Source organism: Trichoderma atroviride, chromosome 2, assembly GCF_020647795.1.
Source record: "Trichoderma atroviride chromosome 2, complete sequence".
Classification (NCBI taxonomy): domain Eukaryota; kingdom Fungi; phylum Ascomycota; class Sordariomycetes; order Hypocreales; family Hypocreaceae; genus Trichoderma; species Trichoderma atroviride.
Genome location: NC_089401.1, coordinates 2,928,509 through 2,955,577, shown reverse-complemented (window position 1 = coordinate 2,955,577; position 27,069 = coordinate 2,928,509). Strand labels below are relative to the sequence as shown.

At 47.1% G+C, this 27,069-nt stretch overlaps 9 protein-coding genes across 9 annotated transcripts; 7 read left to right on the top strand and 2 right to left on the bottom strand.

Moving 5' to 3' along the window:
* Positions 1–2,614: 2,614 nt before the first annotated feature.
* Positions 2,615–5,230, top strand: TrAtP1_003788 (uncharacterized protein; the record flags this gene model as incomplete). The annotated part of the gene is made up of 1 exon (XM_014088167.2): positions 2,615–5,230. The coding sequence occupies one exon, from the start codon at positions 2,615–2,617 to the stop codon at positions 5,228–5,230; it is 2,616 nt and encodes an 871-aa protein (XP_013943642.2).
* Positions 5,231–7,486: 2,256 nt separating this feature from the next.
* TrAtP1_003787 (uncharacterized protein) lies at positions 7,487–7,948 on the top strand (the record flags this gene model as incomplete). The annotated part of the gene is made up of 1 exon (XM_066112034.1): positions 7,487–7,948. The coding sequence occupies one exon, from the start codon at positions 7,487–7,489 to the stop codon at positions 7,946–7,948; it is 462 nt and encodes a 153-aa protein (XP_065968116.1).
* Positions 7,949–8,706: 758 nt separating this feature from the next.
* TrAtP1_003786 (uncharacterized protein) lies at positions 8,707–10,674 on the top strand (the record flags this gene model as incomplete). Its single annotated transcript, XM_014088166.2, has 4 exons — positions 8,707–8,913; positions 9,053–9,114; positions 9,281–10,120; positions 10,179–10,674. The coding sequence occupies 4 exons, from the start codon at positions 8,707–8,709 to the stop codon at positions 10,672–10,674; spliced, it is 1,605 nt and encodes a 534-aa protein (XP_013943641.2).
* Positions 10,675–11,002: 328 nt separating this feature from the next.
* TrAtP1_003785 (uncharacterized protein) lies at positions 11,003–12,801 on the top strand. Its single transcript, XM_014088165.2, has one exon. It carries the CDS (start codon positions 11,055–11,057, stop codon positions 12,600–12,602), a length of 1,548 nt encoding a protein of 515 aa, XP_013943640.2. The 5' UTR covers positions 11,003–11,054; the 3' UTR covers positions 12,603–12,801.
* A 114-nt stretch (positions 12,802–12,915) lies between these two features.
* On the bottom strand, positions 12,916–17,052 carry TrAtP1_003784 (uncharacterized protein). The gene is made up of 5 exons (XM_066112033.1): positions 16,590–17,052; positions 15,852–16,530; positions 14,263–15,790; positions 13,436–14,209; positions 12,916–13,352 (listed from the first exon to the last, which is right to left on the bottom strand). Exons 1-5 carry the CDS (start codon positions 16,948–16,950, stop codon positions 13,104–13,106), a joined length of 3,591 nt encoding a protein of 1,196 aa, XP_065968115.1. The 5' UTR covers positions 16,951–17,052; the 3' UTR covers positions 12,916–13,103.
* A 558-nt stretch (positions 17,053–17,610) lies between these two features.
* Positions 17,611–18,405, top strand: TrAtP1_003783 (uncharacterized protein; the record flags this gene model as incomplete). The annotated part of the gene is made up of 2 exons (XM_066112032.1): positions 17,611–17,952; positions 18,079–18,405. 2 exons carry the CDS (start codon positions 17,611–17,613, stop codon positions 18,403–18,405), a joined length of 669 nt encoding a protein of 222 aa, XP_065968114.1.
* A 134-nt stretch (positions 18,406–18,539) lies between these two features.
* Positions 18,540–20,743, top strand: TrAtP1_003782 (uncharacterized protein; the record flags this gene model as incomplete). The annotated part of the gene is made up of 4 exons (XM_066112031.1): positions 18,540–18,589; positions 18,804–19,682; positions 19,745–20,120; positions 20,171–20,743. The coding sequence occupies 4 exons, from the start codon at positions 18,540–18,542 to the stop codon at positions 20,741–20,743; spliced, it is 1,878 nt and encodes a 625-aa protein (XP_065968113.1).
* A 76-nt stretch (positions 20,744–20,819) lies between these two features.
* TrAtP1_003781 (uncharacterized protein) lies at positions 20,820–21,731 on the bottom strand. The gene has a single exon (XM_066112030.1). It carries the CDS (start codon positions 21,667–21,669, stop codon positions 20,827–20,829), a length of 843 nt encoding a protein of 280 aa, XP_065968112.1. The 5' UTR covers positions 21,670–21,731; the 3' UTR covers positions 20,820–20,826.
* A 1,932-nt stretch (positions 21,732–23,663) lies between these two features.
* Positions 23,664–24,536, top strand: TrAtP1_003780 (uncharacterized protein; the record flags this gene model as incomplete). The annotated part of the gene is made up of 3 exons (XM_066112029.1): positions 23,664–23,945; positions 24,255–24,300; positions 24,352–24,536. 3 exons carry the CDS (start codon positions 23,664–23,666, stop codon positions 24,534–24,536), a joined length of 513 nt encoding a protein of 170 aa, XP_065968111.1.
* Positions 24,537–27,069: the final 2,533 nt, after the last annotated feature.

The following is a 27,069-nucleotide window of genomic DNA, read 5'->3' as shown; positions in this document are numbered from 1 at the left end:
GTGATAGAATATAGGCGCTTGCTGAAAGTTCTGGCTGGGCTCTAGATAGTGCGTTGTATAAGGAGCCTCGTAAGACGTGAAACGAAACGAACATGAATTGCTCATTTGGAATATTTTTTTGCGAATCTGTAAATTCTGGGCGGAAATTACACGCTTCGTGCCAATTGACGAATTAATAGGCAGCTAGTAATATAATTGTGAGCAATTTGTATATATTCCGTAGGAAATAAACAAACTGAAAACTTAAAGAAGTAGGACAATTAACGCAACTAGAGCAGCGAGAAGAGCTGTTTCAGCGCATATTACATATGAGAATGAATGAAAACGAATTATAAAGTAATATTGAATAATTCTCAGGGCATCTCAGAAATGCATATACTGACTGAACATGAGAATAGCGGCGTAGCCGGATTAGCTCAGATAAGCTGGAATCTTACACCTTGCTACTCTCCATCATTGAGCAAGGAACAGGTGAGCAATTCTTTAGTATCCCGCACGTATTAGTTGATGCTAGCATTTGTTTTACTACGCCTCATTTACACAATTCTAATTTTCGCTACTTCTTTTTGCGAAGAGCTTCAGATGGATCATCACTGAGCCAGCCCGAGCCTAGGATCCAGAGTGGAGAAAAAACGCTTTGGAACGTTTTGGGCGTTTTGCCGCTAGGACTGCGGGCGATTTTTTCAACATTGAAGCTTCAAGCTCTGTTAATAGTACCGAATGGCTCGTGGTAGGCTCGTGGTTGACAACCAGCCACAGTTGACGTTAAAATTGACAGCCTTTTGTAGAGCTGCTGAACACACAAAAGTTGCTACTATTGAAGGAGCACCGCAAACTCCCAAGCGCAAACCCTCTTTTGCCAGGCCGAGTCCCTTTTTCTTCAGTCGTTGCCCAAATTAGTAGTACAGCGGGCAGGGCGCTGTGCATCTCAGATGCGCCGGCAATCTCCTCCCTAGCATAGCATAGCCCTGCGTCTAGTCAGCCTCTTGGAGCCAAATTCTTCACCAAATCTCAGCCAAGGCGGCTGACCTCATCTTCCTCACTCAATCTCGGTTGCCCCGTCGGTTTCATGCTCACGGACCGCTCCCTTGGGCAACCAGGCGAAGCGCACGTGGCTCGACTGGCATCTGGTATTGTTGAGACGGCCTAGAACATGATGCCTGAACCCAAGGAATGCTGCCTGCTCGCTACCGCTACCTGCTGTATCTGTGCCTAGCAGCTGTCAACACCGCCCTGTTAGTGCTTGTTGTTAGTGGCGCCCCTGCCTGCTTACCCGGGCCGTCTGCAGTTATTTATGGGACCTCCCATCGTTCGGTCGATCGCGCCTAGAACGGCGTCGCACACACACCAGCTTCTTCGCGTTGAATTGTCCGGACGGCTCGATTGCAGAGGCATCCATCGTCGAGCGCCCGCTTTGCTTACTCGAGATAGCGCCAGATCTTCGACGGCGACGGCGACAGCTTCAGGCTTCTTGGCCAACGTGCGCGGCGCCTGGCAATCTCGTGGCAGCCACCGCCGATTGACGCCTCAAACCCCTCCCAGATCCATTCAACAATGTACAGGGTGCGCCGCGAGCTATGAATGCGCCTGCTGCGTCCATCGCTCTCCGAGTCTAGGATATCTTGTGCAACCGCCTCTAGTCATCGCTGACGAGGGCCGCTGCGGCTCCGTCGCTCGACGACATGCTGTCCCATTTGCGCTTCCACCGGCGAGGGCCCTCAACCCCGACCTCGCCGGCACCAGATCAGCCCTCACCTTCGTCTCAATCTCCTCTCAACGCCGACTCGCCGTCTCCTCTTGACGCGCAGCTGGCGGCGTCTGCTTCTGCCTCTGCCGCCTCTGCTCCCGCCTCAACCTCCCTGCCGCCGACTCTGCCGCCAATAGCCCGCGTGACGTCAAACGAACTCAACCTAGATGCTCCCCGGGTCGAAGAGAGGCGGGATGTCGAGAAGCCAGCGCAGCCGCCCGCCAACCGCCCGCCACAATCCCAGAGGCCTGGATACAGCAGCACTGGATCGGGATTCATTGGTGGTGTCGCTTTGCGGAACTACCAGCGGAACGTGGCGGCACAACAAGCTGGCGACAGCTCCAAGTTTGACGGCCATGCCCAAACTTCGCATCAGGCGCCCGCCCTGAACAACGTCGATCTGCCAACAAGGCCATCGCCGCAGACGCTGGGCGGTTCAAAGGCTACAGCTTCGCATAGTACCAGCAGCGTACCTTACTCCTCTTCATCCAACCAGCGACTCCCCGGATCTACACATTCAAGTAGTGTATTAAATATTGAGCCTCAAAAGGGAAAGAAAGGGCTGCCATTTCTCAAGAACCCAATGTCTACGCTGTTACTGAGGAGAAAGAACAACCAAAGCCTTCAGAATGCCCTTCCTCCCCCCTAAGCGGGCGATCGGAGGAATTCACCTATGATCCTCGTATCAAGGGCACTCGGGTGCATGACTTTAGTGCGCCAAGGCGCAAAACAAACGCTCCTGCCAACGATACCGTTGCCATTCGCTCTGCTTCCTTGGCCAACATTGCGCTCGAATCAGGTGTTGGCCCTCGCGACGGAGCAGATAGCCGGGGACCTGTAGTATTGGATGGACAGCAACAGCGTCGCATGCTGAGCAGCGCGTCAGACCCAGCCCGCCCTGAATCTGGGAGTACGAATTCGCACACTATTGCTCAATCATCCAGCGTATCTTCCGCTAGGACCGGCTCTTCTACTGCAGAGCAAGCCTTCCCGTATGATGACTATATGACTATGAAGAAGAATGATTCGGCTCTCCAAGCAAATCCCTCAATAACCTCTCAGATGCCCGCCCAGGATACCGACGGCTCCAGGACGGTGGCTGGTTCTATACGAACTACCCGATCCAGAAACGTATCTCTTTCATCCATACCGAGACACATGAAGAGCACATCTTCACGATTCAGCTTTGACATGATCGGGGCCGCCAAGCAGGAAAAGCTCTTGGAAGAACGACATCGACAGCGAGAGCTGGAACAGAAGGCAGCACAGACTGAGACGAGGGATTCTCGCTTCGACGACTTTGACGAAGACTCATTTGATTACGACGCTATGATGGATGACGATGGACTGGAAGAAAGGATACCAGGAGTCAACGCCGATTATGATGAGGAAGAAGAACCTTATTTCGATGATCAATATTATGAACAAGAGGCCCAGTACATCGAAGATGAGTTGGATCCAGACAATGATCAAGAGAATTTTGCTGGCTTTGCTTTTCAGCGATCTGACGTGGATTCCTCCGTAGCAACTCCACAGAGCGGAGGGATGATGGCAACACCTAGAGACATTGACGGCGAAGACATTGGTTATACAATGACTAAAGATGCGACAGAGTTGCCGATGGACTCTTTGTTGCCCGAGTCTGGTTTGGTTCCCAATCAGGAGACCGATGCTGAGGTGTCTGGTCTGGGGATCCAAGGCGTTGATGTTGATGCTCCTTTCCAAACACCAGGCGACTCGAGCTCGGACCCTATGGCTGTGCCACCGGCAGCCGGTATACGCCGTAGTATCAGTGAAGACGAGCTATATTTTGATGGAGAAATGGCGGGTTTCGGAGGTGTATTCGCCGAAGATTTAGCCGGGGGCCCTATAGAAGATGACGTGCCTTTTGACGAGTCGTTATTTGACAATGATGACACTGATCAGTTTGGTCGGCCTCTGGCTGGAGCTTTTGCATTGGCGAAATCTCAGCGTGAAAAGAAAAGCAAACAAGGGACACCGGATCAAGGGACACCAGGTCAGAAGACACCAGATCAAAAGACGGCGGAGCAAGAGCCAGACATACCAGAAGTACCAGAAGTACCATCTCAAATCTCGGAATCATTGCATACTTTTCAACCAGAGACGCAAACGCCATCAAGCATCGATGAAGAGCAGTTGGATGAGACTGCTGTTCCTGACACTGACGCTGACGCTCTAAGCGACTTGCCTCCTATTTCTGGGACTAACATCGTTGCGCCCCAACCTACGACTTACAATGCGAATCCTATTGTTGCCTACCAGGCTGCTCTGGCTGCAGCCGCCCAGAAAGCCGCCGAGGCTGGCATGTTTGAACGCGTGATGCCTCAGTCCCCCACCGGCGCAGATGCCCAAGGCCAGCAGCCCTCTGCAGACCTCGACGAGCTGGACGCGACTTATCACGATGACCCATACGACGATTACGGATATGCTTATGACGATATGGATGATTTCGAGATGGATGATGATGCCATTATCGCGGAAGCAAATGCCAGCGCGCTTGCAAACGATGCCGAAGGATGGTATGGCCAAGAATTCGGCTTTTATGCTGCCCCGGCTGGCAACAACGCAGCTGCCAACTTGGAAAGTTATGGATACGCTGCTGGTGGGTTTTTTGGTCCCAAGGGCGCAAACAGTTTGAATCGCAGCGTTAGCGGCCGGGTAATATCAAGAGAACCCAATCTGACACCCATCACCGAGCGATCTGAATATTCCAATAGAAACTCTCTCATGAGTCTCGGCATGCCGCCAATCAGCGGTACACCCATCATCCAGAGCCCTGGACTAGCTCAGCTAGCCATGATGGCAGACCGAGGAGACGAGATGAATTTGTCAGCTCTCCTTCGACTAAGGTCTAGGGCGTGGGGAGGGTCACAGGCAAGCTTGGCTTCTAGTAATGGTGGCTCCCCACGATCCGAGAGAGGAGATATTCCAAGCTCGCCACGAGGGTCTGTCTTTATTCCCGGTTTCCCTCCTACTGTTGGTCATACACGCAAGAATTCGGCATTCTCCGTTGTAAGCCGCGAGTCGGACACTGGCAGTGCCCCTGCCAGTCCTACACTTACAATGCCAATGTCGTTTCTCAACCACAGATCGTCAGCTGATGCTACTTTCATCAACCGCGAAGCAGACCTGCCAGCAGGCTGGGGAGCGGCCTCAGTGTCGCCCGTGCAAATGGGATCGAATTTTTTCCAAGAGGGTGTTTCCCCGCTTAGCGATCCTCAATGCCCGCCTCCTACTTTTACAATGCCCTGTGGTGTACATCCGCATGCGATGAGCAATAATCAAGGAGCTTCAAGCCCAGAAAAAGGCCACCGACGACAGAAGGGTTCGACTGATAGTGTATCATATATGATGGAGGAAGAGAGTGGAGAGACGCGGTGGGTCATGGAACGCCGGCGAACGGGAGAGTTTGGACAGGTGGAGATTTTGGAGCGAGAAGTTGTCGAAGGAGGACGGATATAGGAATACGTCAATTCGGTGGCCGGCTTGAGCGAACGCAGAAGTGACTCGCATATCGACGACGATGGTAATGAAAGCGATTCAAGCGGACTGGAAGGTATATATAATATTGGAGGCTTAGGGTGGCTTTGGAGCGCGAGGTCTGCTACGCGAGAAAGAAAAGAAATTGCCTAAATTTATTTTGGATGTATATAAAGAAGTTTTGGAGCTGGGTTATTTGGGTAGCAGATGGTAATGGTGTTTAGGAGTCCCCCGGAGATGGCTACGGCGGGCTTTTCCAATAATCAAAGGGCTTTTACAGGCGATAGGCGATCTTGAAAAATATCACATGGGCAGAGAGAACACGGCGCACTGGAGGGAGCGTTTTTAATGCACTACATTCTAGAACTGCTACGCACGAGGAACGGCGGCTCATATATGGTTCTGCAAGATTGTTTTGCCATACCACACGATGAGCTGAGACAAGATGGATGCTTCAGCTGTGGTGTTTACTTGAGCTTCTGTTTCTGATTGCTACATGCTGGGGAGATGTAAGGAGATTTGAAGCTTGGGATACCCCTATTTTTCTTTTTCTTTTCTACGGATCGGGTTGACGAAGGTGGGCTTCTATGGAAAAAAAAAAAAAAAAAAAAAACCGCTCTGGAATAAACATTTACTTTCATTGCTTGAGTTGTCTTAATCCGTGATTTGGTGCTCCGAAGTAAGAACAGTTCCCACGAGCTTAGTGCTGCTACGAAGTGAATGATAGAAGCACTTTGGCTTCTATACTTCAATACTTCTTTCCATGTCAACAACCATTCTGAAAACGACAATCTAAGCACTGCATTGCTTGTACGAAATATGGACCGTGAGGTAGGCAGATGGTAAGAAGCAGTTATCAGGCATACCGCCTTCGTCCCGGCGGCAGAATCACATGATAATCAAGATGATGCGTGCTAAGAAAACGGGCTAATACAGCTAGTGGCATGGAGTAAATAATGCCCCTTGCCCATGTCCCCAGGGCCAAGGCGGTGAGCCCCGATGATAGCCGGCTAGTGATTAATTTGTTTTTTTGTTGGGAAAAGAAGAAGGCAATCAAAAGAGCGAATAAGATAACTGATGGGATATTGGTGAAAAAACTCACAGCAGCCTTGCATGCGAGCTTAACCTCTATGGTGCCCTGTGTCCGATGACGAGGGCCAAGACCGAGAACATGGGATACAGAGCCCCTCGTCATAGCGTGGGGGAAATGGGGATTGCAGCCTATGAGAACGGCCGTTTTGTTCTGTTGGCTTCAAGTGGGGGCGGGAGATTTACTTGGCTTCTGGCCCGGTGTTGGTTTTACTGGCTACTGTAGTCTGTATTAGTCTGTATTTACGAGTACGGGGCTGTCAATCTATTTCCAAGGTTACGGGTAAAAGAACTTTTGAGAGAGTGAGAGAGAGCGAGTCTTGAGATCTTGGGAGAGAGGGTCCAAGTAGTGTCTCATATGAGAAACCCGTTTGTGGTTGCAGAAGGATGAAAAAGGCAAAGGCAGGAATGTGCTCTGTGTATAAATGATGACACCCCAGCAACAACAGCAGAGTGTATACATGCATAGCAGCGTTGCAGCGTGGAGGAGGCTGAGATGTCTAGGAAAGACAAAGACAAGACGCCCGCTGTGCATAATCGATATGATGCATGCTTTAGGTAATTGCCGCGCTATCATGTATGTCATCTCGGCGCACACAGCAGCTTCTCCGCAATTGGAAAACTGACTGGAACTCGAGCTAAGCAGCACGAGTCGCATTCCATGGATGGTTTTTCTTGCCGGGTAATAAAGGCGCCCCAAACTGTGAACCATACATGACGCAGTGCTGTCGTTCAGCTTTCGGTTTACAGGCTGGCCAATCAGGGCTTGGTGTCGCACAAAGGCGCGCCGCAAAAGGTGCCTTTGCCGTGTAGAGCTAGACAATTGACCGACGGGAATCCATGTCGATGGCATGGCGGGTTTGGAGAAGGTGATGGCACCTACCGAATGCGATGTGATGTGAAGGAGAAACGGGGATCGAGATGATACGAGAGAGTGGGAGAGTGGGAGAGGAGAGAAAGAGATGGCTGATGTGCTGAATGCAAGAGAAAAGATGGAAAATCTAGACCTGGATCTTTTTTTGCAATCGGGACGGACTTGGACCCAGTCAATGGTTGATTGCCCTTGCTCTGCGCAGCCATGTGAGCCCAGCATTTTGGTGAAATATATCTCGCAAAGGGCCCTCGTCCAGCCAACGAAGCGAGCCCGCGATGCCACGGATGCTCGCGACTGCTCCAGAGCTGCTCTGCTCGAGTCTGGCCGAAGCTTCACCAACCCCACTGCGCCATGCCCCTCCAAGCCCCGGGTCCGGTTTAAAGGCTCGCGATGAGAGCTGCGCCTATCAGCGTCGGTCGTTGAGAGCACGGGGGGAGACGCTTTGCCGCATGCTGAGCGCTACAAGACCGATTGCCCCCACACGTTTGGAGTCTCTCAACTCTTTTGCTCCGCTGATTGACTCGAAATGCCAGTTGATTGAGGAAGAAGCACAGAGAGAAAAAAAGAGAGCTAAAACAAGAGGTGACACCCCCCAGCCTGGCCTGGCGCAGACTCCACCACAGCAGAGACCGGCCGTGACGCTGATTGGTGTCCCGGGCTGCGTCTTCAATGACAAGCAGAGCACGAGGCAACACATGCTGAAGATGGGATCTTCGCGTGGTCTTTTACCAACTTAGGGTCCCTGCATTGGCTGCGGTTCCCTAGCCTTGGTCGTGTGCCTGTTGATTGCTGCGTCGCGTGGCCGTTTCTGCTGAGGTTTCCTTCTTAATACGGCCTCGTCGCCCGCACTTTTCCTGATTCCTTCTTCTTCTTCTTCTCTTGTCGGTCCTACTGTATCTGCGCAGGACAGCCGCATTATTTCTACTTTTTGTTTTATCTTCCTCTGTTGTGGTTCCTCTGGCAACCATAGCCTTTCTTCTACCGGTTTCTTCTTTCTACGTCGTCCTCTGCCTTGTCGAGGTCTAGACTGTCGCTCAGAGACCGCAATCGATCACCTACAAGCCCCTCCTACTCCCTTCGCTCGTCCTATTTATATCCCCTCGGCGGCAGCGCTCCGCTTCTGGGTGAAACTGGCCGGAAAAGGCTCAATTCGCTTTTGCGCGTGACGCTCTGTCCAATTCAATTTTGCTACGGGAGTTTGCTGCTCTCGCTAGGTAGTCGCTGCTTTTGCTCAAGGCGGCTCTCATTGCTCTAGGTTCAGGTTCAGATTCTATACGCTGTCTGCCCCTCCAGCTTCTTTTCGCGGGGTTTGGCTCAGCTGAAAATATCCACCTTTTTTGGATAGAGGCGTGCTCGACTATACATCGTCAGCCAAGTTCTTTTTTCTTGTGCTCTCCTGCGAGGCCAGGAATTTTCTTGCTCTTCCGTGTGATAAGCTAGCGCATACGTTTTCACGTCCCAGCCTCAATTCGTGTTTGATCCTCAGTCCGCAGCCATGGCTCACGCTGCAAGCCCGGAAAAGTCAGCCATTGACGCCAGCTCAATGGAGAAGAACCTCGAGAGCGGCCACGCTCAGGCTCAGGAAGGCATCTTTGGCGATGTCAGAAACGCCGATGGCTCGTCACTGCGCAGCGGCGAAGATATCCTCGCCCTGCAGGATCTCGACCCGGCCCTGAATATGAAGATGCATCTTGTGAACAACGTGAGTGACGGGAAATAGAGAGGCTTTCATGTGATCAATGCTGTGAGCGACGAGAACACCAGTCTAATCTAACCTCAAAAATCCCAAAAATCCCATTCTCTTCTGCAGTATCTCAGCACTGACACTGGATTTTTAAAAGGCAATTGATGAGATTGGGTGGACTGGCTACCACTGGAAGCTCTTCTTCCTCAACGGATTCGGGTCAGTTGCTCCTCTGCGCCATCACCTTTACAATCACCACCACCACCACTACTCCGTTAATATTCGATTCCAACATCCTTTTCGAGCAGACACCCTTCCTAAGCCCGTATAATGCAACATGAGACGTGAGAAATGTGTTTATGTGCTAATCTGGCTCGTCTCGTAGTTATGCTGTGGATTCCATGATCCTCCTCTTCCAATCCATTGTTGCCACCCAGGCCTACCGCGAATTTGGCCAACACGGCTACGCCAATGCCCTCACCATTGCCGTGTACGTCGGTATGCTGACAGGCGCCCTTTTTTGGGGCTTCAGCGCCGATGTCATTGGCCGCAAGTGGGCGTTTAACATCACCCTCTTCATCTGCTCCGGAAGCTGCATTATTGCTGGTGCCATGCCCAGCTGGCCTACGCTCTCGCTCTTCATCGCTCTCCTCGGCTTTGGTGGAGGCGGCAATCTCATCTTGGATACAACCGTCTTCCTTGAGTATCTTCCGGGCAACAAGCAATGGCTCCTCACTTTCCTGGCTGCTTGGTGGGGTTTTGGACAAGCCATTACCGGTTTCATTGCTTGGGGATTCATGGTGCCCGAGAAGTGGAACTGCGTGGACGTTGAGACCTGCACCAAGGCGAACAACTGGGGCTGGCGATATGTGCTCTTCACCGGAGGCGCCATCGTCTTTGTCATGTCGATTCTCCGAATCACGGTCGTTAGACTGCGCGAGACGCCCAAGTATCTGCTCGGCCTCGGCGACGATGCCCAGGTGGTCGAGACTTTCCAGTACCTGGCTACCAAATACAACCGTCCATGCTCCTTGACCGTTGAGAAGCTCGAGGCCTGTGGAGAGGTTCGAACGGCGCATAGCAAGAACCGATTTTCCCTTTCCGAGACCCGAATTCACTTTGCCGGGCTCTTTAGCAACAGGAAGATGGCCATTTCCACTCTTTTGGTCTGGTTCAGCTGGATGTTGATTGGTCTCTGCTATCCGCTGTTCTATGTTTTCCTCCCGTACGTCGTTTACCCAAGACATGATGACAACAGCAGTTTTGCTAACTATGATTCACAGTACATATCTTGCAAACCACGGCGCAGTCTTCCACCGTACCGTCTTCGAGACCTGGCGCAACTACTGCCTTACCAACATCTGCGGTATTCCCGGTCCCATTATCGCTGGTTTCATGTGCAACACGAAACTGCTTGGCCGCAAATACACCATGGCGATTGGTGCCCTGATCACCTGTGTCTTCTTCTTCGCTTACACGGCCGTCAAGACCGCTGCCCAAGATACGGCCTTTACCTGTTTGATCGGATGCTTCCTGAACATTTACTACGGCACGCTGTATGCTTATACTCCCGAGGTCTTGCCCAGCGCTCATCGTGGCACTGGCAACGGAGTTGCCGTTGCATTCAACCGCATAATGGGTATTGTATCCGCAATTGTCGCAACTTTTGCAAACACTCAAACCTCGGCGCCCATATATATTTGTGCAGCTCTCTTCGTCGTTGCTGCTGGCGTCGCAGTCATATTTCCCTACGAACCATATGGGCGTCGGAGCTCATGAGGTCCCTCAAATGAGGCTGGTGAGCTCTATTTCAACAATATAGCAGCCCCAGCTCAGTCTTTTTTTGTCATAGAGCGTTGCGAAGGAGGAGAGTGGAGCATCGTATAATGAAAAAAGTTATAGATATAGTGATACCCAATAATAAATAAATATATATGTTATTTTACGTAAGATTTGGCTGAAAATGCTGAAAGGATACGTAGAAAGGAGCTTGCGCAGTGCAAATTTACAATGCTGCATCGCATGTCATAATTGGCTGACTAAGATGTTATCATAGACTTGTGCTCATATCCACGATTTTAAGGCATCAATGTCGCATCCGTTTTCATCGCAAACCATCAGATAACGAGCATTTCCAATACATAGCTTTTGGAATCCAAATGAGCTTCTCGTTTGAAATGATATCCAAAGTTTCAGCGCCCTTGTGTAAACATTGCCTGTGCATTCCGGCTCGGTTTGGCCCGCAAGTGGCGCGCCGATACACTTCACAGGCAAAGCCTTCGACAACGCAGCACCAAGACACCCAGCAAAGTTCACGCCAAGAAAACGACGAATCTCAACCCACTGGAGATGGTCATGCTTCTGAAGCGGAACCCGGGGCAATGACCCGGAGGCTTCAAGAGGCAACTGAAGAGGCGCTGTTCAGCGGCGGCTCAGCCGGTAGACGTGCCGTGCAGGATGCGGGATTCTCTGAAGACTTGAAGGAAAAGCTGCTGAGCAAAATTGCGGACGCAAAGTTTCAACACGACCATTCGAGTGTTTTGGCTGCAAAGGATCTCTCGTCTGCGGCGGGCGAAGGGACGAGGCATATTGCCGCTGCTGCGCCGTGGACGGGAGAAGAAGATGCGGCGGATACAGTGTTGAGGATGCTGGATGATGCGAAGAAGCCCCTGAAGCCGGAGTTTAGGGGCACTTTCCAGCCGCCTGTTGTTGATCCGCGGGTTAGACGGGCTCCTGTGGTGCATCCTCGCCAGAGGGTAGTGAATGCTCGGGAGAGGGCGTCTGTTTACACCGGCATGGGTATGAAGGCGGATAAAGGACTTAGCGATAAAGAGAAGGAGGAAATGAGAAAAGAGTTTCGATCGAGGTTTGAGCCAACTGCGCGTGTCATGCCGGCGACGCCGTCAGGTTTGGCTGCGCTGGCGAATGAGCAGATTGAGAATGCCATTGCGAGGGGTCAGTTCAAGAACATTGCCCGCGGTAAGGGCATAGAAATTGATCTAGCGAGGAGTAACCCCTTTGTCGACACGACGGAGTATCTCTTGAATAGGATCATTCAGCGGCAGGAGATTGTGCCGCCGTGGATCGAGAAGCAGCAGGAGCTTGCCAAGACGGCGCATACGCTTCGCTCGAGGCTGAGGACTGATTGGTTGCGTCATGTTGCGAGGATGATTGCTTCGAAGGGGGGTTCGTTGGAGGAGAAGATGGCTAGGGCAGATGATTATGCTGCGGCGGAGAGGCTGCATAATCCTAGACAAGGGGCTGGAGCAGCAGTAGCGAGTAAGCCAAAGCAGGACTCTGCAGAGAACACTGATGGGTTGGATTTGAGGCCATTGCCGAGACCGTTTCGCGACCCGGACTGGGAAAAGGCGGAACATGCGTATTTGAACCTATCGATTGAGCAACTGAACAGCATCACGAGGAGTTACAATCTGATGGCTCCCGAGCTGGCCAAGAAGCCGTATTATTCTCTGCAGCGAGAATTAGATGCTTGTTTTGCAGACGTTGCGCCTTTGGTCTCCAAGGAGATTAAGGAAAGGGCTACGGCGCCGCGGGCTACTACGAAGTTGACGTCTAAGCCGTCTCCGTATTCGGGAGAGGGGATTATGAGTGGGTTGACGGGGAGGGATAGTGTGAAGATTTATGATACGAGGGCGCAGCCGTATGGGTTTAAGGAGTGGTGGAAGGATGTGTGGAAGAAGGAGTAAAAAGGGAAGACTGTTCATAGATTATGGGAAATTTACCCAACACCCCAGTTGCGATACAACACTCCAGCTATAGCTAAATAAAGCAGTTAGACTGTATATAAAGTCCAGTTTTTAGCCACACGGTATTATATATATCTACTATTAGCAGCAGTAGCCCATGCTATAGCTGGAGTGCTGGATAATAGAACTTGGGCGCTGGATAAAAATTTCCCTAAATTGTCAGCTTTAGAGAGCTTCGTCAACGATGTGCGTTGATGGCCAAGAAGAGTGGAAAGACAACTGAAAGTAGATATATATAAAAAAAATAAGAACGCTAAAATCTATCCAACAGTTACATGGTAATAATACATAGAAGAAGTAACAATAGTAATAGTACACAGATACCAGTGCCTTCTGGTCTAATTTTCAGAATTTCCGCCCGTTAGTATAATAATTATAAGATATCCTTTCCAAACCCCGAATGAGAAACTATATAGCAAAGATTGAGGATCAAAGAGCCACTTAGTCTTGCGACCAAGAGCTTGGCTCTGTTGAGCTCCTACTGAGGACGTATTGTGCCGTCAATCTCCCGTCAAAGAACCAATATGAGCTATTGACGTCATTTTCTAAGCATCTCCACAAGAACTGTTCAACATCTTTGGCGTCCACTCGAGCATTTCTATCGGGATGAAGCATTGAGTTTTGGATAAAACTTAGGAATTGTGGGAAGAATGTATTTTCGCCAAAGCCCCTAGTGAGGTCTGTAAACCACTTCAATCACAATAAGGGTCAGCCTCCATAGAAACCTAGGGAACCAACGAGGAGGTGGCACAATTAGTCTGTATTGTACATACCTCTGCGACAGAGTCTTTTTGTTTCGGTTGTCCGGTCCTCATTGTGAAGAAGTGGTCTTCAGACCACTCACCCTTGTTTGGATCAGGGGAGTGTTTGTCTTCTTCTATTCGCATGTTTTTGAAATGGTCAATCCCGCCCTGGCCCGCAATCGCCCACGTAATGAACTCGGCAAAAAGACAACCAAATGCCCATATGTCAACTTTCCTTGATCGCATCATACCTGTGTCGTGTTCAGGTGATCTGTATGTCTGATAGGCGGCACCCATAGACTTCGACTGCACTGTTCGAGAGACGAGTCTGTGGAATTTCATAAGGCCCAAGTCTGAAACCTTGAGAATCCCCAATGGCGTACCATCGTCAGTAAAGTGTAAGATGTTGTCCGGCTTGATGTCGCTGTGAATTCCATAGAGTTCATCATCATCAGCTTCATCTTTTGTTTGGGACGTGTCGTGCGGGTCATGGATAGCTCGGAGATCTCGAATAATTCCATGGCATTGCCTGCAAATCCACTGACTAAATTCTGGCCATTGCACTTGTTTCTTTGAAACAATTGTTTGTGGATCTTTGGTCCACAAATGATTGAGGGGGCCTCCATCTGCCCACGGAAACAGAAAGCTATAGTTCTCTCCCTTTTTAAACGCGGCACAGATATCTATAAGATGACTTCCTGGTTTAGCTTGTTGAAAAGCCTTTAGTTCTTGCTCGAACAATGCTTTCTTCAGATCGAACCGCATCATGGAATGGATAGTTTTGAGAGCAAAATGCGGGTGTTTCTGTGGCTGTTAGTTAGCGTGATTGAGGATTAGAAGCATACGATTGAACTTACAAACTCATGATGTTCCTCGTGTAACTGTACCCTTTCAACGACCCCAAAGCCACCCGTGTGCTTATTCTTTGAGACGTTGATGATAGGTAGTATAGTCTTATCATCGAACTCATAGAAGTTACAGCGCAAAGAGCTCGATCTCGGAGACTCGAAGGATGGCACCAGAACCGACCATTGCCCTCTAGCAAAGGCCTCAATGAATTCATCATCGACTCCATCAGGAAACTGTATATGGTCTTTCTCTTTCTTGTTATTTGACCACATCTTTTTAAAATCAGAAGTGCAGTGAAACGGAAGGTCGTCGTCGCATAACGAATGCTCCCAAAAGAAGTTTATAAGCCCAGCTTTATCAATAAGAGTAAGAATGGCGAATATGTCGAAATATGATTGAGAAATAGCGGATGAGTTTCGAGTTTGGCCGTGACATATCAGGGATGCGAGTTGTTCGCGAACCTCAGGGTCGCTACTAGGATATACCCTTTTTAATTCTTGCGCTACTGCCCTTATATTGCATTTTATTTCCAGCTGTCCACGTGGTATAAAACGCTTCTGGTTATTGCGTGCAGAGGTCACCAAAGATGCTCTCAATACTTTTCTCAAACGCTCAGATGGCTCTTCTTGGTATATGTCGGACAAGGTAAACAAGGTAACATCAGGCTTGTTTTTCAGCCACAGGCTTTGTAATAATTCGTCATCTTCCATAGTAGGCATAGTGAAGCAGGATTTATCCCAGCGCCAGCTTTCGGGTAGGATAGACTCCCAGGCGAAGTTAATGTCTTTGTCAGGGACAAGGGCGAAGAAACGGTCGACTTCAATTCCACTAGCAATAAATTCATCCTGTTCTGACTGCGAGACCAGATACTCCGGTTCAATTGGGACAGTGGGAGTTCGGATCAAAATTTGGGATCTATACTCGGTTTCATTGTCATAATCATCGAACGTGAGTGAAATGTCTTCCACAAACTCTGCTCCGCTCAAAGGTCGTGGAGATGGATCAGAATTCTGTAAACGATTTTGCGGTAAGCTTGTAAAATTGATAGACATCTTGCTGGTGTCTGTGGCTTCGCAATCAAAGTCTGGTAGTGCTTTAAGTAAAAGTGATTTGATATGGCTTGCAATGTGATCTATCAAATACTCTTCCATATCTGCTGTGTTTCCACGATCTCCAAGGACAGCAATCGAGCTGGGTTTATTTTCGCAGAATGGGCAAACAAACGGATCACGGAGAGCTGATTGCTGTTTTTTAATGACAAGCGTATCAAGCTGTGCATCAGTCGGTGGTTTTGAACGGCTTGGGTGAAGCGAGAGATCCCGCATATGCGTTTTCCAGTCCGCTTCATTGTCAAACTCAAATGGTGTCGCATGTCCAAGGTCGCAGTACCATACCGTAGAATGCACTTTTCTGGGCCATTCTTTGGAATGAAACTTCGTCATATGATTGCTCCATTCGGACTGATGAGCGAACGAAGAATTTGTACAGCGCGGGAAAAGACATATGTAAGGGTGAAGATCTTGATTGATGTGGCGCCTTGATCATAATGGCCATTAGCAAGATTTTCGTGCAAATTGAAAATGATATACAGTCTTACCTCCAGTACGCGCCGTTTTCCTTCTCCAGCTCAGCCACTTCCAGTGGTGCCAAGCAATATGGACATTGAGTATGCTTCTCACCAGGCTTCGCATGTGGCATTTCCGGGTATTTGACTTCCACGGAGTCTTCATTCCATAAAGAGCCTGAGCTACGAATAGAAAATGTCGACTGTGATTGTCGTTCAGGAAATTTCCGTAAAAATACTCCTTTGTTCATCTTAGATGCTTGTGTCGCTTTGCTGCCTGTTGCTAGAAGAGGTCTTCGCAGCTTGAGCTTCCAGGGTGATAAGTTGGTGTCCTCGGTCTCTTGAATAGCCTTGGATTGTTGCTTATGAGTATGTGATGGTCTGTATGTCCTTGATGCTTTCAACTTATTTGCATGTCGGTTCTTCAGCATCAATGCGCGGCGTTGAGCAGCAATGTAGGCTCCCATATGTTCTCTGAGACTTGGTCTTGCATTTTTGTATTTCCGCTTGATATACGTGATCATTATTCTGTGAAAATTCTTGTCCTCTTCGCTGGTAAATCTAATGAGGTCTTGCTCTTGCTTTTTAATTGAAGCTGTTCTTATGGCCCTGGCTAATATTTTTAGCCTATCGAGGGCTGAATCGACAGCAGCTAGCCTTTTCTGAGACTCTTCATCGAAGAATGCCAAGTTTTTGTCACAATTTTCGTCCACTAATTCCATAATTATGAGCATTATATTATTGTATAGATAGTTCAAATAGAGTACTCACAGTGGTAGAGATTTCTTAATATCATCTCTAGTAATTCTAGTACCATCTCTTTGATTTCCTCATGATCTTGGAGCCTATCGTCCAAACAGGCACCAGTAGAGGCTAAAGCCCCAGTGTAATCAACCCAGAAAGCAAAACTATTCCGAATGCCCCTGATATCTCGAGGCATATCTTTGTTCTCTGTATCAGATATGGTGCTATGCATCTGCTGAACGAGAGGATCCACATCGCCTACTGATGTAAGGCGCTCAAAGTACTCAAAGCAGACATCAGCGACGTGATATATGGAGGCAGCTGCCTTCTCGTATTCGTCATCCTCGATTCCTGTCAATTGAGCGCTGCTACCTATGTCACTCTGCATTGCGAGAATTGACTTAACAGCGCAGTATGATTCTTTGTCACAGAGGGGTAAATGAACATGTCTAGAGTTGAATAACGTTATAAGAAAAATGAGGGATATACATCACCTGAGATTAGTGTATTATATTCGAAGTCTTGGCACTAATACCCAAAGTATTTTTCCATATTTAACATGCGGGAACTGCTACTTGTGTATCCGCTACTAGAATTAAGATGTTACATATCATATCATATATATATATCTATAATACAGGTGGATTAGCATATTCGCATATTAGCATATCGAAGATTGGTAAAAGGAATGCGGGGTTGCCTTACACCTGTCGTATTGTGCGGTCAACATCCAAAGATCACGGTAATTGGAACTTATACAACAGAATTTCGCTTCTCTCTCGTTTTTCGCTTCAAAAAGAAGAGGCCAAAAGAGAAATAATATAAAAAATCAACAGTATCTTTAGCTTTATTCTCTTGAATTGTCTTGCCCTGATATTATAAAGGGAGTTATCAAATCTTCCTTCAGGCCAATCGTTAGTGCAGAGCAACGCAAAGGTATCTATAACAACAGCTAGAGTGAATCTGGAAGCGAGGTATTCTTCGTCCTGGTATATAAAGCTAATTTAATCGCTTAGGAGGGAGCCCTAACGCTGCGAACATTTCTAATATGCCTGTCCCGGAACCACGCATTAATGAAGCAGAAGAGCGTTTAGATCTTTTGGAGAGTATACACTCTTATTTTACCTGCTGCCTTCCCACGCTTGAAGACATAAAAAATGGGCGATTTAGTGTGTCATCCGGGGACACTTTGGGTAACCTAGACGCTATCACCCTTCTACGAACGGATATCAAGTACCTACCCATCACGCTCCAGTATATTAACATTGAGCAAGCCGCGAGGGATAATAACATCGACCGGCTGATCAGCGCTTTTGACCCTTTGCTGGCTTTGTTTGAAGAGTCAGTGCAAATTGAAGAGAAGTCAGATGAAAACGTCACATTACAGCAGGTGAGCCAAATTTTCAAAGCTTCACATGTCTTTGTGGATAATCGAGAGGGTTAAGCTAGAGATTGTCCTGTTGTATCTGTATAGATTCACTCGTAATGTCCTTGGCTAATCATTAGAAATTATTAGGGTATAGAGTCTTTCCCAAAGCTCATCTCTCTTCGAAGTTTGCGACCACAATTTGACATATCTCGAGAGGATTCCGACATCCCCAAAACAAAAACTGATGCTGAATTTGCGGCATTTGGCGATACTTCTGCTGCAGGTGCTCAACAACCGGTGCCCAGCCTGAATAACCCAGGCTCGTATATCAACTTTCCACCACCTCAAAAGACAGTAATAGCATGCCAAAGAGTTGTTGAGAGCTTTGGCCAAGCAATCGATGATATATTTACAGGCGGAGTGAGGCAGTGGAATGTTGAAAGTCTTTGCAAGAGGTCACCAAAGATGAGGTGACCTCTATTCAAAAAGCGCATCAATTCAGTATAGAATCCTCTTCACTATTCCAACAGCTAGTTGGCTGCATCACCTGTGACGCCACCCATACGGCAAGACTTCACCTTTCTGGCTTCCAAACAGCCCAATTAGAGATGCTCCTCGGGACCTGCGATGATGATTGGATACATACAAGTTTCGTTTGGTAAGTTATTATTTATTATTTATGATTTCTTCTCATTTTTGTTTCATCTCATCCTTCTTCAGTTATTCACGCTCTGGGCTACTGCGTCTTGTTTCGTTCTCAAGCTCAAGGGGGAAACAACACTGTCCCCTTTCTGATCCCCCCGAAGTATAACACTCTTGTCAAGTCGAGCACTTTTAGTATTGCTCAGTACAGCTAAGGAGTCACGGATCAGCTCATCGACGACCATGTTATCGGAAAAAAGACCAAAGCACAGGGTGCGTGCGCATTTGGCGAGCGTCGAATCTTGCAGTCAAGTGAAACGTAGCTGCTTCAACGAAACTACAATTCGCAAAGACTACACCGCTAGATTTGAGCCGTACGGCCTATCTATCGAACATATGTCATCAATGACGCTAGATCACCACCTTGAACATCAGCAAAAACATCATCCTATAAGTCGAAATCCTATAATCAGACTTGATCTGGTCAGTCGAAAGGTAGTTGGGCTTCTTCTTGCGTGTTCGTTGTTTAGACTATGCGGCAGCCCTTGGATTCAACACGGATTTGAAAGAGAAAGTATATATCTCTTTCCGCATCCATCTCCTAACAGCATATTACGTCATTGGTGTCCGCATATTTCTTGCAACTTGGGTCCTCTTACCAGTCCAACATCACTCTCGGAGGAGGTCGCTGCCCTTGGAGTCCTGATCCTTGAGCTTGAGGCCAATCGCCCAGCAGGTTGGACTGATGATGACGAAGATTATGAAACAGAAACTAAGTCTAATAGAGCTCGTTTGTCTCGAATTCTGAAGCAATGGAAGGGCGACGTTACTAATTCCTACTATGAAATTGGCTTGGCTTGCTTGTCTTTCGACAGCCTTGTCGAGAATTTTGAGCATCCTGACATCGATAAAGAGTTAAAGAAATTTACAATTTTGTACAAGTGCATTGTAAATCCACTCTTTCAAAAGCTCGTGTCCGACTTTCCCGTCGCCGCAAATCTTTTCGAAGGTACCTCTGGTCTTGCTATTCCGGCCAGAGAGCAGAAGGCCGCAACTTCGAGTTCCGTTGTGTTGTATGATGACTCGGAATCATCTGAGCCTGACTTCAAGTGAGTAATGGGAAACACTACCGTACGTTGATACCTGATGTGTCTAATAATTGATGTGATAGGTCCCAATACGCTAAGGAATTAATAGACAAATTAGAAACTAGCTTTCTTGGAAGAATCAAAATCCTCCGAGAAAATCCTGAATCAGTCAGTCTCGCAAGAGCTTTGGAAGGAATTAAAATTCCTGAGCGTATTCGAATTGCGGTGCTTGACACAGGAATTGATACCACCGACATGATGATTAGATCCGCTAGTGGATCTAGAATTAAGGGCAAGAGAAGTTGGGTTGGATCAAATAATAATTTTGAAGACGAATATGGCCATGGAACACATGTTACCCGCCTCTTGCTTAAGATGGCCCCGGCTGCAGAAATTTTCGTTGCCAAAATTACGACCAATAAGACAGTAGACGTGAAAGACATGGAGAGGATTGCTGAGGTAAGTTCTTCCGCTCTCGTGTGGTAGAGCCACTGACATTTATTCTACAGGCTATTGACTGTGCAGTGAAGGAATGGAAAGTGCACATCATATCAATGTCTTTCGGCTTCGAGAAGAAGAATCAAGCTATCGAAGCAGCCATTGGAAGAGCTTCCCAGGCTGACATTTTGATGTTTGCGGCGGCCTCTAATGAAGGAGGCAATAAAAAGACTCGCTCTCGTCCTGGCCTAAGCCAAAAAGTTATTTGCATACATGCCTGTGACGGCAAGGGGAACAAAGGAGCCATGAATCCTAATCCAGAAAGGGATAAGTACAATTTTAGTGCTCTTGGTGTTGCCGTCCCATCAATTTGGAAGAAAAAACTCGTTTATAAATCTGGCACTTCATTTGCTACACCTATAGCGGCAGCCTTTGCCGCAAATATTTTGGAATTTGCAAACTTCAAATGTAAACTTGGAGAGGAAGATAAAAAACTACTTTATAGGCAAGACGGAATGCAGGCAGTGTTTCGTGCTATGTCAATACCTCGAGACAATTACAACTATCTGCAACCCGAGTACTTATGGGATGATGATGATGATAATATAGCTAGGAAAATCCAAAGTATATTAGACGAACAATAAAAATTTGTCCTCCCGCTGTTTAGGAGATGACAAAGCACACAAAATCAACTCTAATTCTGTGTATTTATATATAGTGAGCGCACTTAACCAATTACCCATAGTATTTCATTTACGTCGCCGTCAATACATTCTGTTCTCCTTTCAAACTGGCTGCCTGCATCGTCATCGAAATCGATAATTTTATCAACACGTTTCTCCATATCATCGTCGACCATTGTTGCACCCTTGTTGTGCTCTTTAGCGAGCAATGTGTTTTGTATACGAGTCAGCCAATGCTTTTTGTACATGAGCTTCCTGACGCGGATGCCAATAATAAAATCGGTAGAGCCCTCAAAGCCATGATCCCATCTTGTATCTTTGGAGGTATTGAACCTGGGTCCGAATTCAACAGGCAAGTTTGCTGACCCATTCAAACTTAACTCTCCCGAAGCTTTGAACTTGAAGCTATTATGCATCCTCACTGATGGACCTCTGGCAGTTTTAAGGCCAGTGACCATATAGACGTGATTATTACCAGAGCCGACGAAGTAATCCTTCACATCTTGTTGTTGCATGCTTTCCTCCATGTATGTATATGCTGGGTTGAAATATATAGTATCCAGACTCCGAAAGTGGTAGACATCCTCAGTAGATCTTTCAGGCGCCCAGTTCAGTTCGCCTCCTATGCCACCTATGCCGATAAATTTCGCCCACACGCCGTAGTCACCTCTCTCCATCCACGACCTTTTTGCCGTGAACCTTTTTTGATGACCGCAGAATAGCTCAGCTTGCGGAATACGTACATGGCAGCTCTTGTTAATCGGCTCGTCGTCTGCACTTTCCACATTGGCGATAATTGAGCCTAGCTGTAGGATACCTCCTGCTTCAATTGGTGGTATAGAGAAATTGGGGGCGATATGGTATTTAGGAACTGGCTGGCTTGACATGATACAGGTGAAGACTTTGGTATCATAAACTTTGAGCAGCAGAGCTTACAGATTTATTTTCCTTCGAGGCACAAAGCACAAAGCACAAAGCCGCATATTAAAGGCGTTTCTTGAAAAAAGTGGCCTGGTGGGCCTAGACGCCTTACAGCCCAGATGCCTTATAGACCTCGGGCACTCAGTGCTGTCTGATATTGGTTAGGCAATGTTGGGCACCGGCCTTCAATTTTACCTATTGCCACATGGAAAACAGGCTGGCTGTTCTCTCAAATTCCGCCCAACAAACAATTTTTTTAGTTGAACGATTCTCGCCTCTGACAGCTAAATTTATCAAAATTGGACAGTAATATGGGATCTGAAACATTCACTCTCAACAACAATTATGTCCAGGTTTTGGACCTATGGCCAAAGCTGATCCAACGAAGAGTGGGAATTCAGCGAGCCACAGTGCATCCCTGGGGGATACATCGTGCCTCGAAGGTTGGAGACAACCCTGAAAGAAAAATGGCCAAATCAATATGTTGTTGAAGTAAGTTAAACAGTGATATCTATTTGATGTATGTTGACCATGTGGAGATGCGCTCAAATATATATCGCATCCGAGCGCCGGGTAGACTTACCGATGAGCAAATCAGCACATGTTGGTCGTGGTTCTACTGAAAATATCAGTCGTTTATTCTTCCTGAGATTACAGAGAAGAATTTCCGTCACTTGCCGTTCTCTATCACGTTTGTACATACCTATAAATCTCACGGACTGTGTCTTGGGTTTAGAGACAATACTCGCTTCTGGAAAGCGTGTAGGGGTCAATGTCGCACTCGTTTTCAACAAGACTGATATGCATCAAAGGCAGCTTGCTACGACTAAGTCAAATAGACATTAACTTCATTTTGCTATTAAAGCATGCAAATTTCAAGTCTCACTGTGCGCGCTCCAGTTGGGCATCAAGTAGCAGTGGATACTCCATCAATAGTAGGTACATCGATCCAATTGCATTCAGGCTGCTGTCTTCTTGAGCCCGATGCCCTTGCAACTCTCGCCGACCAACTTCACACTAGATAGTCAAAAGATAGTAGTTCATCATATGCATTTTAACCTAGCCAATTTCTTCCTGCTCGCGATATGTAGTTAGCATCGTAATGCATTCCCTCAAGACGAGAATTCCGTACTTGTATCATACAAGTACGTTGGTCAATTGTCTTACTAGCTTGATTTGTCATTGATTCGATATGCGCTGCGCGAGCAGATTAGGCAACTGTGCTCAGCTATGCAGAAATATTAGGGAGCCTTACCTGTACAAGCTTGAAGTTCTCTTCGCCAAGTATGCCTCCAAGAATTTCATGCAGCCTATCTCTCGAGCCATAATCAATGGCAATAACTGGTGTCAACATCGCTTCCAAGTAGTAAGGCGTGATGGAATGAGCCGCGGCGGCAAGGCGTACACTGGAAGATGTTGAGGCATCCCCCGAATGTTTCAGGCGATCATTTATTTCTCTTCCTTTGGGCACCAGATGCTAGGGTTTGGGCTCACTAACAGAATACGTGTGGCACCATTAATATATGCATGTAGCCTATCTGGTCGCAATGGGCTGTGTTGGCGTTGCACAGCACAAATAGCTTGACTCGTGTGCGTCAAAAGGAGGTGGCCAGGCTGACCACCCTCTGCCCACCACCCGATCCGGCCCTCGTCGGCCAAAGCCGTGGAAGGCTGCCTCGTCGGACCAGCATGTAGTGTTTGAAAAGACCAAGTCCCTACAATAATATGAAGTGCACAAATTCGTAGGCAGCATCGCAGTTTGACGAGACGACGGACTCGTTTATAATAAGTTGAACTCCCCCTTTATTCTGCCTTGAGGCTGTCGAGCGCGGAGCGGCAATATTGAGATATTACAAGCTCCTCTCAGTGGCCAAATCAAGCAGCTGTATGACGAAGTCTGCCTGACCATATTAAAAGCTAATGCAGTGATGCCGAATTGGTTCACAACTCCGCCACCTCAATGGAGCGATTATATATTATAGGATGTCTCAACAAGATTGTCGCAAGCCTTAGGCTTTATGCAGCAATCACCTTGATCTTCCACCGACTTCGAATTCTGCGAGCGTATTTGGTCATTCCGACGCAACCTGTTATCCGCCGCGAAACACCGCATTTGCTACAGATGTCTTGGCTTTGCCGCAATCCCGAGCCTGATGCCAGCGACAGAGGTCTGCTCAAGTTTTCTCAGGGACAAAGCGAAGCATTCAGTATTAGAAAAGATGAAGATGGGTGCGATACTGAAGTGTATATCGCTGGAGAACGATACAGTCAGCCATTGCATCTATCCAGTGAACATGAGTGGGAGCACTGGCTGCAGCAGTTTGATGGCGAGTCAGCCGGACTTCCAAATGAGAAAGGTGACGGGAATGGTTCTGTCAGCCGCAGTACGGAAGTTTCCAGTGCTATTAATTTGATTATGAGCGGGAAATCGTCTTCATTGTCGAAGGTGCCATTTTCGGAAGGGACATTCCGAAAAATAATCAGCGGCTTAAAATTGCACAAGTCAGTTACACGAGCAATTAATAGAAACACAAGCTGTACATTTGCGAAGACGACGCGTGTTCTGGAGAGTAAGACGTCTAGTACTGAGGCAATAGGTATGCTCTCTTAAGTCACCAAGCAAGTAAAATCTGCTTACCCAGTAATAGTATATACATGCAGAACGGCTGAAAGCTGGGACGACGATATGGCGTTAACTGTAACGTTTCTTCCAGAGACGATGACAACTAATGCGCTCTGGTTTGGCTGCAATTTGAAGGAGCGGGATGTCCACGGGCATTTACTGACAGACTCTGCCATTATTACTGGCAAGTTGCGTAATTTCGATGGATAAGCCTTTCATCCAATGATGCTGCCTACCATATTTGCGGAATTCGAGCGAGGGAGGCATGCTAAACTTGTACGCGAAAGTAATACGCAATTTGTGCAAAGAATTCTCGATATCGAACAAAGAAGCGATGCATTTTACGGATTACACCAAATTCATCGAGAGACTTAGCAGACGATAGAAAATGATTTTCAACCGTCCAGAACTAACTCACGTCTTACCGATATGAAGGGAAGAGTCGGCAGCTTCCTGTTAGGAAAGACTCTATCAACATCATGTAAGAGATAATTTGACACATATTACAAAGTGCTCATCTAACTTTAAATTCTTTAGCAACTTTTAATAGCTCAGTTGGATCTGATACAACACAAGTCGAAAGCGAAAGCGACTTCACTGCGGCTGAAGATGACGGATCTTGCGCAATGCTCTGGATTAAAATTAGCCACCTTAAGAACGGCTTGGAAAACTGGAAAACGCAATTGGTCAAAATGATTGATCACGTACAGGAGCTTGAAGATATAGACTTTGGTATAGATTATAGAAACATGGCAGCTTTGAGAGGACGGCGAGACGCACTGGTGGAATGCGGCAAACGAATTGGAGAAAGGCTCCGCGATTTGATTGACGAATACGACAATTTTATAAGAGAATGTGATCATATTATGGCTGGAATGTCGCTTGCAATGCAGCTGGTCAATATCTTCCCTATTTTATGCCTTCCTGTCTCTCTTTCGCTATCCTATATCGTTGATTGCTAACATTTGTCGCTGCAGGACCTAAACAATATCGGCCGTAAAGACGCACGGCTTAATGAAAACATATCAAGAAGCAGCCTGGCTGTCGCAGAGACGGCTCAACGAGACGGAAGTCTAATGATGTCAATTGCGGTTCTCGGAATGATCTATTTGCCAGCAACATTCGTTTGTGTACGTCGCCCAATTTATTTATGTCTTGCATAATCATTTTGCATCTCTCAACATTTACTGATGGCCGATCTGTAGACATTCTTTTCTATGGGTTTCTTCCAATGGAGTGGACAGAGCGGCGACACGAGAACAGTCTCACCTGATGTCTGGATATTTGTGCTTGTGGCAGTTGCTTTTACTTTACTGACGATAAGAGTATTTGCAGCCTGCACCATTGGCAGAAGCAGCAGGGTCAGGGCTAAACTCCATATCGTTTAACGAAAAGATGTTATGGAACCAGTTACCAGTATGGTAGAATAATCTCCAAGTAGAGAGGTTTATGAGATTCATGACGACCTGCGAAATAGGTTGCTTTGACCGACCATCGTAATACAAAAAAGCCGAACGGCTGGATAGCTAATATATACGCATGCATGTATTACTTCTGATATACCTTACAGTATCAAAATCATCCCAACCGCGCTACTGGATTAATCTGAACATAACTACACCTCACTGAATATAGCTGTTCACTTTTCTCCGAATGAGGTTCCATGTAAGAAACTGCCTTTCTAAAACTCTAACCATAAAAATTGGCCCAACCCATATAATAAACACCAATAACTTTTATATTATTTGGATTTGTTTCATAGTTATAGCCAGTTATAAGGTAATGTGCGTATTCTGTCATAGAGACTGCCAAGCAATGTATCTTACAGTCTGCTGGCTAGTGAGGTACACTCTTTATGTTGCTTGGGAAAAGGTATCATTCAGCGTAGAAGCATATATCCGCGGAGTTCTTAATTGATACCTTTGTATATTGAGACGTCATGGTAACGCTGGCATTCATAATTCTCGTCGGCACTGCTCATATCCGTCTTGGCAAAGTTACGTGGCCGAATGCTAACCGAGCAACCCTTATTCCTTTGTACAACTCCAGCTGCAGCTTAAACTGCATTGGGATACTGCACCGACCTATCTTAATTTTAACTTGAAAGTCATGATACGTCAATGCTTCGTGTATTCATATGATTTGTCACTGGATTTCTCAAAGCCGGTCTTACGTAATACTATTACTACCTTCTAGTACTCAATCCATATACACTTACTATTAATTTTATTATTATAGTAATATTTGAAGAGACTTGATAAAGTCAACTTGTTGTACCTATTGACTTAATAGATATTGACAGTGGCATCTGGTACACCGAGTACAGTCTCCACTGTAACTCCAGGAATTTGGCTTCTTGCAAATCTAATTATCTGCAGTTGGCTCCTCTGCCAAGTCTCTTTTCCTCCATTTGCTGCAAGAGTAAAGAATGTCTCGGTCCCTTTTTGATCAACATTTCCACCGGTTTTAGTAATGCTGACATAAATGTCTCCTGCGGTGTTGTTGACAACTGTAATGATACCCATTTTGTCTAATATATTATATATATATTAGTATACACACGTATGGCCACATGCACAATAACTTACTTGTGAGGTTGGTTATCAACACTTCTGGACTTTAAGAAACAATAACGTTCGAGATATAGGCCTTTTCGTTGGCTTTAAAGATATGGTTATAGTCGGCAATGGAAAGTCTGAGATCTTTGAGAGTTGAGCCAGGAGAGCAGCTGTCCTTGAATTTA

Coding starts and splice junctions, on each gene's coding strand:
- TrAtP1_003784 (XM_066112033.1), bottom strand. CDS start 16,950: ATGCAGAGTGACATAGGTAGCAGCGCTCAATTGACAGGAATCGAGGAT. Junction 16,531..16,589: donor ATTAAGAAATCTCTACCACT/GTGAGTACTCTA, acceptor TTATGGAATTAG/TGGACGAAAATTGTGACAAA. Junction 15,791..15,851: donor GAAAACGGCGCGTACTGGAG/GTAAGACTGTAT, acceptor ATTATGATCAAG/GCGCCACATCAATCAAGATC.
- TrAtP1_003781 (XM_066112030.1), bottom strand. CDS start 21,669: ATGTCAAGCCAGCCAGTTCCTAAATACCATATCGCCCCCAATTTCTCT.
- TrAtP1_003785 (XM_014088165.2), top strand. CDS start 11,055: ATGAGCTTCTCGTTTGAAATGATATCCAAAGTTTCAGCGCCCTTGTGT.